At 49.5% G+C, this 10,479-nt stretch overlaps 1 protein-coding gene across 1 annotated transcript; it reads left to right on the top strand.

Moving 5' to 3' along the window:
- The first annotated feature begins 307 nt into the window (after window positions 1–307).
- Window positions 308–6,713, top strand: CCL5 (C-C motif chemokine ligand 5). The gene is given in 3 exon segments (NM_001129946.2): window positions 308–442; window positions 1,809–1,920; window positions 6,217–6,713. Coding segments are annotated over 3 exon segments (276 nt in total). The 5' UTR covers window positions 308–366; the 3' UTR covers window positions 6,305–6,713.
- The last annotated feature ends 3,766 nt before the right edge of the window (window positions 6,714–10,479 follow it).

The raw sequence follows: 10,479 nt of genomic DNA on the forward strand, positions 1-10,479 counted from the left end.
TTTGCCCTGGCAGACGAAGCTGAGGATGCCAGCAGAGGGAGAGAGTTTCCACCACCATTGCTTGTGCTGGCTTTTCTCGAGGGCAAAGAGGGAAGTGATGAGCTCACTCTGGATCGAGGGTGGTGAGAAGGAGAGAGAGAGAGAGAAACAAGTTTCCAGTGGCTATTTCAGTTTTCTTTTCCGTTTTGTGCAATTTCACTTCTGACATCAGCCGGTGTGGGGCTGCTGTTTTGGAAACTCCCCTCGTGGGGGCGCCCCCTCTGCCGGCCTGGCTCCCTATAAAGGGCCAGCCTGAGCTGCAGAGAATCCCTGCAGAGGATCCTGAGACAGCCCGTGGATGTCCCACTGCCTCTGCCCACAGCTACCATGAAGGTCTCCACCGCTGCCCTTGCTGTCATCCTCGCCATGGCCGCCCTCTGCGCTCCAGCATCAGCCTCCCCATGTAAGTCCTGACACCACCGCCCCTGGGGCCCAGACCTCACCCTCTTTTCAAAGGCAGCATTTATACTGTCTGAACCCTCTGATTTACAATCTTCTGTATGGCTTTGCCTGGATGTCCAGTTGTCCCTGATAGGTCTCTAAGCCACTTCATGGCAGGGACCCTCTGATGCATTTGTCTGTGTCTTTGAGAGCTACACCACAAGCCCGGCAGGTGCTCACTGAGTGTGGACTGATGCTGAGGACATTAGCAGGCAGGGGCAGCTCGAGCTGACCTTCAAACATGACTGACTCATGTCTTCCACCAGCAGGGCCTCTAGGGAGCCTCTGAGCACTTAACTGAAACCCTCCTGACACAGTCATAAGCCCACTATGGGTCAAGTATTGTGCTGCTTGCTTTGCATATATCATCTTAGTTAATACTTGCATCTACTCTTTGAGTAGCTGCCCTTGATTTATAGAGGCCCAGAGAGGTTAAGTAACTTGTCCAAGGTCACACAGCTAGGAAGTAGTGTTCAAACCCAGTTCTGCTTGACTCTGAAACTCTAGTTGGGAAATGACAACTGACATTTCCCAGGGTCATTCTGAATTAACTGACCAACAACAAGTGCTCCTTCTCTGTTCAGAGCCCTTCTCACTAATGCCTCAGCCAGAGGCTCCAAGGATGCAATGTGCCATCTTCAGACCCTCTTAGGGGTCCTGGCTGAGCCATGAAGTCTGAGTTTTGGAAGCCTCTCCCCAACCCAGCCTAGGTCTCAAAGAAACCAAGTCCTGAATCCATTATGGACTCTAGGAGGGGGAGTTCCTGTCGTGGTGCAGCAGAAATGAACCTGACTAGGATCCATGAAGAAGCAGATTCAATCCCTGGCCTCGCTCAGTGGCTTAAGAATCCGGCGTCACCATGAGCTGTGATGTAGGTCGCAGATGCAGCTCAGATCTGGCATTGCTGTGGCTGTGGCATAGGCTGGCAGCTGTAGCTCTGATGATTCAACCCCTAGCCCAGGAACCTCCATATGCCCTAAAAAGCAAAAAGCAAAAAGCAAAAAAAAATCTTAGAAGGCAAGAATAAGGGTAGAGGGCCCAAGACAAGCCAGGAGGAGGCTCGGCATGCCCTGAGAGTCAAAGGCATGGGGTTACAGTGTAAAGGGAAGGATGCCAGCTGGGCTCAAGGAGTAGGTGAGGGAACTCCCACTCTGCCACTGTGTGTCCACAGCCAAGGGTCTTTACCTCTCTGAGCCTCAGTTTCAGCCAAAGGAGGATAATAGTGTAGTCAAGATAAATCACATAAAGCTAAATAAATCAAGATAAATCAAAACAATACTCAGTGTGCGCTGGCAACGACCCAGGGTCTCCTTCCTTTCTTCTCCCAGATGCCTCGGACACCACACCCTGCTGTTTTTCCTACCTCTCCCGCCCGCTGCCCCGCGCCCACCTCCAGGAATATTTCTACACCAGCAGCAAGTGCTCCATGGCAGCAGTCGTGTGAGTCTCAGCCCTGTGGAACCCTTTAGGGGGTGAGGAAGGGACAGCTTTTGCCCCAGAGTCGGTCCCCCCCGCCAGGAGCCCTCATAGAGGGTACCCCATCCACGCCCCCACTACCCTCCAGAGGGCACCCCATCCACCTGCTCAAATAGCCGTGACTCCTCCCTCTCTAGCTTCAGATCCCCCAGCTATCCTGGGAAAAGATTAGACAGTGTGTTCTTGGAGGATCCTCCCTGCTCTGATGGACTAGGCTAGGTCTCTATTCATTACAGTGACTTCTCCTTGAACTTGGTCAGCAACACCCCTATGTCGAGAGAGGGACTCAGTCATCCCTTTCCAGCTAAGAACCCCGCAGTCCCCCATATCCCACACCCAACCAAATCCACCCACAACCTTAGAGGAAATAGAGAGGTGAGGTCAGAGGTTAAGGCCCTAGTTGTCATCAAGTATGTTTAAAAAAAAAAAAAAAAAGCTATGGAGGAGTTCCCTTGTGGTGCAGTGGGTTAAGTACCTGGCATTGTTGCTGTAGGGGCCCGGGTTGCTATGGCACGGGTTTGACCCCTGGCCTAGGAACTTCTGCATCCCTCTCAGATGCAGCCAAAAGAAACCCAGTTTTTGTTGTTTTGTTTTGTTTTTAGGGCCACAGGTGCAGCATATGGAAGTTCCCTGGTTAGGGGTCAACTGGAGCTACAGCTGCCGGCCTACACCACAGGCACAGCAATGCCAGATCTGAGCCGCATCTGTGACCTAAACCACAGCTCACGGGAATGCCAGATTCTTAACCCATTGAACGGGGCCAGGGATGGAACTCGCATCCTCATGGATACCAGTCGGGTTCTTAACTCACTGAGCTACACAGAAACTTCCCCCAAAAAAGTTATTGATGAAGAAATAATGAAATGAGATTCTCCTTTAAACATGTAAACTACTACATTTAGAAAAGCAATAGTCTTCTACCTAGGAAGTGACACACAGTAGTGTGTGTCAATTGTCTAACATGCATTATCTCTAAATTTTATCATAACATCCCTGACAGGTTTGCTTAAATCTCTCCATGTTTCAAATAATCAAACTAAGACCCAGAGAGGTTCAGTGACTTGCCCAAGGTTGCACAGTGAGTGAGGGATGGAGGCTGTCTCTGGAGCCTCCTCTTTCTACACTAGTAGGTGATTGTGATAAGAAGTTTAGGACAGGAGTTCCCATCGTGGCGCAGTGGTTAACGAATCTGACTAGGAACCATGAGGTTGCGGGTTCGGTCCCTGCCCTTGCTCAGTGGGTTAACGATCCGGCGTTGCCGTGAGCTGTGGTGTAGGTTGCAGACGCGGCTCGGATCCCGCGTTGCTGTGGCTCTGGCGTAGGCCGGTGGCTACAGCTCCCATTGGACCCCTAGCCTGGGAACCTCCATATGCCGCGGGAGCGGCCCAAGAAATAGCAACAATAACAACAACAACAACAACAAAAAGACAAAAAAAAAAAAATTTAGGATGTTAGAGGCTTAACGAATGAAAATGGGGCAATTGTGAAGTTTTCTATATAATGATAAAATTTCTTAATCCAAAAATTCCTGTGACACTGGCAAAGTTAAAGGTGTTTAGAGTTGGCCTTTTGTTCTGATAAATCCTTTGAAGTATAGAAGTAATATTTAGCACTTCTAATTTTATTTCTGAAAACAAATATTTTTCAAAAGGAAAAAAATCCTTCTTTGAGCACCTATCATGGGCAGGCAGAGAGAAGGAAAGTACCATCCCCGCCTTCTGCAGCTCTCAGTCTAAGAGAGGCCGCCAGAGCCAGGCACCCTGCACGGGGGAGAGGGAACAGGGCACATGCCAAGAGAAGGGATTTAGGAGAAGTTTGCCACAAAAGGTGCTGTCTGGCTTGGGACTGGACCAGGCAGAGGGGAGGCGGTCAGGACTCTCCTTTGGTTTTTGCGGAGTCTCCGTGAAGGAAAGCACTGAGGGTCAGCTCGAGGAAGCAAAAGTGTGAAAGGAGCTGGACCCGGGAAAGCCTAGATGACAGGGTCCAGTGGAGAGGCTGCAGTTGTCCCCATGAGTGGGACTGAAGGGAAGGGAAGCAGCGACAGGGGTGAGGGACCTTTAGAGGCAGAACCAGCCAGCTCCAGAGGGTACCATGTGAGGTCGGGAGCAAGGAAGACAGGGGGCTGAGGATGATGCTGAAGTTTTGACACAGATGGATGGACAAGGGTGGAGCCCTGATGTCCAGAGGATGAGCTGTTTAAAAAGAGAAGGGCGAGGTGCCAGCACAACGACCCAGCAGGGACGGTGGGACCAAGGGTTGGTAGCTGAGGAACCGATGCTGGGGCTGGAGGTGTGATCCATAGGAGGCAGGGGTCTCCCCATGTAAGCGTGGCAATACGGCAGTCTTGGCTGCTCCAGCTGGTCGGCCTTTCTTAGAATCCTAGCCCTGCCAATGGGGAGCTGTGTGAGCTTGGGCCCACCCCTTAACCTCTCTGAGCCTCAATTTCTTCATCTGCAAAGTGGAACCAAATAGAAGTACTTCCCTCACTGGGTCAACGTGAGAATCATAAAATGAAAGATAAAATTAGATTATTTCTGGGCACATAGTAGGTGCCTTCTCGATGTTAACTTATCATCCTTCTCCTCTAAATAGACTATAATCTACATAAATGTGACAAATGAAACTTGATGAGAGACTGCAATTCATTCAGTCACTAACTCATTCAATGAACATTCATTAGGCAGCACGGTAGGCCAGACCCAGGGCCAGAGGCTTGAGGAGGCACAGGGGACAAAAGTGCAGCAACTATGAGCACATCTGCTCTCAGGGGGCAGGTGGAGGTGGAGGGAAGTCGGGCCAGGAGGGGGTCCCCACAATGGGAGGCACGGAGGGAAGGCTTGGCAAGGAGTAGCTGTTACCCAGCATCACATTCAGCAGCAGGAGGAGGAGCAGGAGGCCTGAGCGACGCCCCCTGCCACCGTGTTGGTTTCCTGGCCTTTTGATTTCCTGGCCACAGGCCAAGGGGGCTGAGGAGAAAGGACAGTGAGTCTGCAGGATTTCCTGTAAGACACCAGGCTGGTCAAGCGCAGGGTCTGCATTGGAAACTCCCTCACCACCCCAAATAAGGAGGCAAATACCAGGGGGCCCCTGGAGCCCAGAAGCTCCCCTTCTTTTCTCTGCGCACGGTGGGGGGCAGAGAGGCGGTTGGGTGGCTCTGAGTGAGGCTCAGAGAAAAAGAAGCAGCTTCCCTGAGAGCGAACGCTCTCCACGACAGAGCATGAAAAGGAGCCAAGAGGTCCTCCTTCTCTGTGTCTGAAAGCATCTTTCTGAGCTGAGCATCCTGAAGGAGAAGCTAAAAGGAGAAAGTCCCAAGGAGGCAGGGCTAGCTCAACAGTAATATTAATCCAGGCCCAAGGTGTCCCCCAGATAGAACCGGTCTCCCAGCAAACAGGTGAGGCAGGCAGCTGGAGGGAGCGCATGACTCCCAGCCTGTTAGACGCCCCCAGCTTATACCACTGACACCTGTAGAGATAAGGCTTCCCGCCTTCATAGGCATCCACGTACTGGCGGGTTAATTGGTAGAAGGGCTTTGACACCTGCCACCATCTCAGGGCCCTCAACCTCTCTGAGCCACGATGCCCAGTACCAGGACCCTTGGTCTCATGCTGGTCTGATCCACCCTAAACAGAGGTCCCCCTAGCACCCCAATTATAAGGCATGTACGGTATTTTTCAAAACTAATTTACACGTGCTATCTCATTGGAGCTTCACAACAATTGTGCAAACCAGGAATTATCTCTCTGCACATTTTAGAGGTAAGCACCCAGGCATGCCCGGACGGGTTCATTCAATGAATGTCTTTGTGCACCAGGCAGTGTGTCATCTAAAGCGAAATCACACATATGTTTTACCACCTCTTGTCTCCCACTTACTCAGTCATGACTCAGTTCCTGGAGATCATCTCTATTTCTCTGCATCTTTAGCACCCAGCTCAGAGTTTTTGAAACAGGAAGTGCTGAGAAAAGGCTAGTGGTTGACCAGCTCAACCCTGCGCTCCTCAGCCCCCATATCCCCTTAGCACTCTGGGCTGCATGTGTTTGTGAGTGGAGGTTCAAATGCACATAAATCTGCTCCTGGCCTGGGGCCCTTTGATCCAACAGAAGAGAAAAACGCCCTTTCCTTGAAAGCCACAAATACAATCTTACGGAGCTCGGAAAATAACCCTCCCAGGATCATGTCCCCCCTGCCTCCATCCAAATCATTCCCAAAACTGGCTGTCCCGGCACTGACCAGGTCTCCCCCTCTTCTGCTCTCCCACAGCTTTATCACCAGAAAGAACCGCCAGGTGTGTGCCAACCCAGAGAAGAAATGGGTGCGGGAGTACATCAACTCCTTGGAGTTGAGCTAGGATGGAGGAAGCCTTGAGCCTGAACTCGTGCAAACTTTCCTACTGCTTCTTGCTCTTGTCCCAGCCAGCTTGGGAGGCTCTCCCCTGGCCCCATGCCCTCCCCCCACCTCCTCCTGGGAGGGCACAGACTCCACCACTTACAGCAGCTGCTGTAAAACCTCCCAGGGCTCCTGGGGGTCTCCTGCCTTGTGCCCAGAAGATCTCTAGGCTCCGAACTTTGGACCCTTGGCACAGCCACGACTCTGCAGTCAGGAAGGACAGTCAGCATCTCTGGAGGTGAAGAGGAGAGGGAGAAGGGGCTCCTACACCCTCCGTGGCCAGAGCACCCACCCTGGCCTCTCACTGGGAAAGGATGACTGGCAAATGTGAGAAATCAGTTTTCCATTAAAATCCTCAATGCAATTGCAAAGCTGGCTCCTGGTTTGACTTCCTGTCGGGAACCCCCTTCCTCATGGGCCTTAAGCTTTGGATTCAGGGCTTGTCACATTTGGCATCCACCCTGGATTTGGGGGCTGTGGCCCTGCGGGAGCACAGGCTCTCTGAGAAGGGGCCTGGGCAGGACAGAGCGGGTAAGCAACCAGTGGCTGATCCCCTCTGCGGGGGAACAACAGGCACTACTTCCCAGCCCCGAGGCCCCAAGAGTTTCTCTCACTCCCTGCCACACACCCCCCTGTTTCCTCAGACCACGGTCGGCCCTTCCACCTGCCCTGCTGGCCTTCTACCCTGACCACCCAACCCCTTACCCCCAGCGGGTTTCTTTAACATCACTCATGCCCCGGAAGGGGACCTTTTTTGGGGGAGGCAGGGTCTTTTGTCTTTTCAGGGCCACACCTGTGGCATATGGAGGTTCCTAGGCTAGGGGTCCAATCGGAGCTACTACACGACAGCCACAGCAACGCCAGATCACAGCCACGTCTGCAACCTACACCACAGCTCACGGCAACGCCGGATCCTCAACCCACGGAGCGAGGCCAGGGATGGAACCCACATCCTCATGGATCCTTGTCGGATTTGTTTCCTCTGCACCAGGACGGGAACTCCCAGAAAGGGATTTAACGGCACTCCCCAAACACCTCGGTTCTTTTAGATAAAGAGAATGAGGAATTTTGTGGTTTTCTGTGACGGCACAAGCACGTTTCAGGTGGGAGGGTTCCAACTTTCCCATCTGTGCAGCCTGTCAAGAGAACATGTCTTAGCAAGTCAAATCCTCATAATTACAGCCAGCATTAACCGCGCGCACTTACGTGTGCCAGGCATTGCCAGCCCCTCACATTCACCATCCTTTATCCGCATGGCCCGTTGAGGCAAGTAGTATTATTAACTGTGTTTACAATGGGGGAGGAAACCTTTGGTAAGTGATGGAAAGAACTTGCCCAAAGCTCCAAAGCAAAATACATAAATAAATAAAATGGGGGAGGTGGGATTGGAGGGGGTACAACTAACATTTAAACTCATCAGGTCCAAGGTCCAACACCAAAGCGAATGCCCTCCCCTCCCCGCCCCCGTCTTTAATTTGAAAGATTTCAAACCCACAGAAATTTGCAAGAATATACTCATATATATACTTCATCTAGATTCAAATATTAACATTTAACCACATTTGCTTTATCTATGTGCATGTACACACACACATATAGATGGTTGGTATACACATTTTTTCTGAAATGAGAATAAGCTGCAGTTGTGATGTCATTTCCCCCTGACGGTTTTAGCATATATCGAATAGCAAGGACAGGCTACATAACCACAGAATGAGTAACAGTTAACATTGACATGATATTTTCTAATATATAGTCCATGATCAAATCCCCCAAATTGTCCCAACCATGGATTTTATAGCTATTTTTTTTTAATTCGGGATCCAATTTTATACACATATTGAATTTAGCTGTTATGTCTTTTTACTGTCCTTTATCAGACTTTTTTTTTTTTTTTTTTTTGTACAATGATATTTTTCAGGAGCTCAGATCAGACTTTTGTAGAATACGCCTCAAGGTGGGTTTGCCTGACTACCTCCTCATAACGAGATTCGGGCTGAACATGAATACTGCAGGAAAACCACAAGGTGACGCTGTCTTAAGGTGCCAAGTCAGGGCACATGATGTCAGTTTCCTGGAAGCGATGACTTGGTGGCCCCTGTTCTCTCACTACAACAAGCTGCCCGCTGTGTAAGGAGCATTACGCTAGGCATTGGGGGTGGGGTGGGGGCGGAATGAAGAAGTGAATGAGCCACAAGTCACAATCTTTACTTTTAGGAAGTTTCACCCTCCAGTGAGGAAGATGGATGGACAAATTAAACAGATGATGGTACTTAAAGGGAAGCAGCTGTGCAAAAGTCTGGGCTCACACTGTGGGGTTGGGGGAGTCACACCTCTGAACGGAGAGAGGCAGGGTGCCTGGGGGAGAAAAGAGACTTCAGAGATGAGAACATTTAAATGGAGTTTGAAAGATTTGAGACACAATTTTAACTGGTAGAAAAGGAAATGAAAGCGCTGAGGGAACAGTCCATGCAAAAGCAGAAGGTGTGAATGGCTGCTCCTTAGCACATAAATAAGAGTTTCGTCTTACAACAAGGACCTACCGTAGAGCACAGGGAACTATACTCAATGTCTTATAACCTATCATGAAAAAAATCTGAAAATAATATATATATATAAATGAATCAATTTGCTGTACACCTGGAAATAACACAACATTGTAAATCAACTATAAAATAAAGGACATACAAAACAATTAATTAAAAATAAATAAAAACTACGGCGTTCCCATTGTGGCTCAGTGGTTAACGAATCCAACTAGGAACCACGAGGTTTCAGGTTCGATCCCTGGCCTTGTTCAGTGGGTTAAGGATCCGGCGTTGCCGTGAGCTGTGGTGTAGGTTGCAGATGCGGCTCGGATCCCGTGTTGCTGTGGCTGTGGTGTAGGCCAGCAGCTACAGCTCTGATTAGACCCCAGCCTGGGAACCTCCATATGCGACAGGAGCGGCCCTAGAAATGGCAAAAAGACAAATAAATAAATAAATAAATAAATGCCAAATAGGACCCAAGAAGTTTGGGGTTTTGTTGATTTGTTAGTTTGTTGATGGCCTGAAAAATTTATTCCTTTTAACTATTGCATACTTTTTGGTTACTAAGCTTCAGAAAAAGTGTAGCAATCACTGCAAGCAATGACAGAAATTCTGTGTAGTACAAATGACATGTAACCTTCCGCTAGTGACTCAACTAGCACAAGGACTCTACAAACAGGGAGCCCCCGTTGTGGCTCAGCGGTAACAAACCCTACTAGCATCCATGAGGATCACTGGGTCAAGGATCAAGCATTGCCGTGAGCTGGGGCGTAGGTCACAGATGTGGCTCGGATCTGGCACTGCTGTGGCTGTGGTGTAGGCTGGTAGCTACAGCTCCAATTCGACCCCTAGCCTGGGAACTTCCATATGCCACAGGTGCGGCTGTAAGACCAAAAATAAAAAAATCAAAAAAAATGGTGGGCTGCTGGTCGCAATGGGACCTTGAGAACTGATGTACAGCTGATAGACTTTGAAGTAAAATCTATAAAAGGATGACATTTCTGCTTTTCCATGTTAATATGTGACTATCCACACTTATATTTTATTATTATTACTGTTCATATATTTTTTAAACTCCGGTTTCTAAAATGAAATGAAATAAATGTGTTCAGTGAACAGCAACAACAAAAAGAGCTCAATCTCTTGCTGCCAAGGAGGGAGGTATGTGTATGAAAGGGACTTTTCTAGTTTTTGCCATGCTCCTAGTGACTAATCCTAGGGAGAACCCGTGACCATAACATGGGCTACAGGAGCTTAAAATTCACTAAGTGCTTTGACTTTCCTTTTGTTTTTTTTGTTTATTTGTTTGGTCTTTTGTATTTTCAGGGCCGCATACGAGGCATATGGAGGAGCTTCCCAGGCTAGTGGTTGAATCGGAGCTGTAGCTGCTGGCCTACACCACAGCCATAGCAACGCTAGAGCCAAGACACGTCTGTGACCTACACATACCACAGCTCACGGCAACACCAGATCCTTAACCCACTGAGAGAGGCCAAGGATCGAACCCAAGACGTCATGGCTCCTAGTGGGATTTGTTTCCGCTGTGCCACAACGGGAACTTCTAACTTTCTTTTTGAATTTATGCCTCACCACTGCCCCTCTAGCTAGC

Source organism: Sus scrofa, chromosome 12 (genome assembly GCF_054392235.1).
Source record: "Sus scrofa isolate SSC_HxYL_T2T_F1_AM1 chromosome 12, Sscrofa_HxYL_maternal_Yorkshire_Landrace_v2.0, whole genome shotgun sequence".
In the NCBI taxonomy this organism is placed as follows: Eukaryota; Metazoa; Chordata; class Mammalia; order Artiodactyla; family Suidae; genus Sus; species Sus scrofa.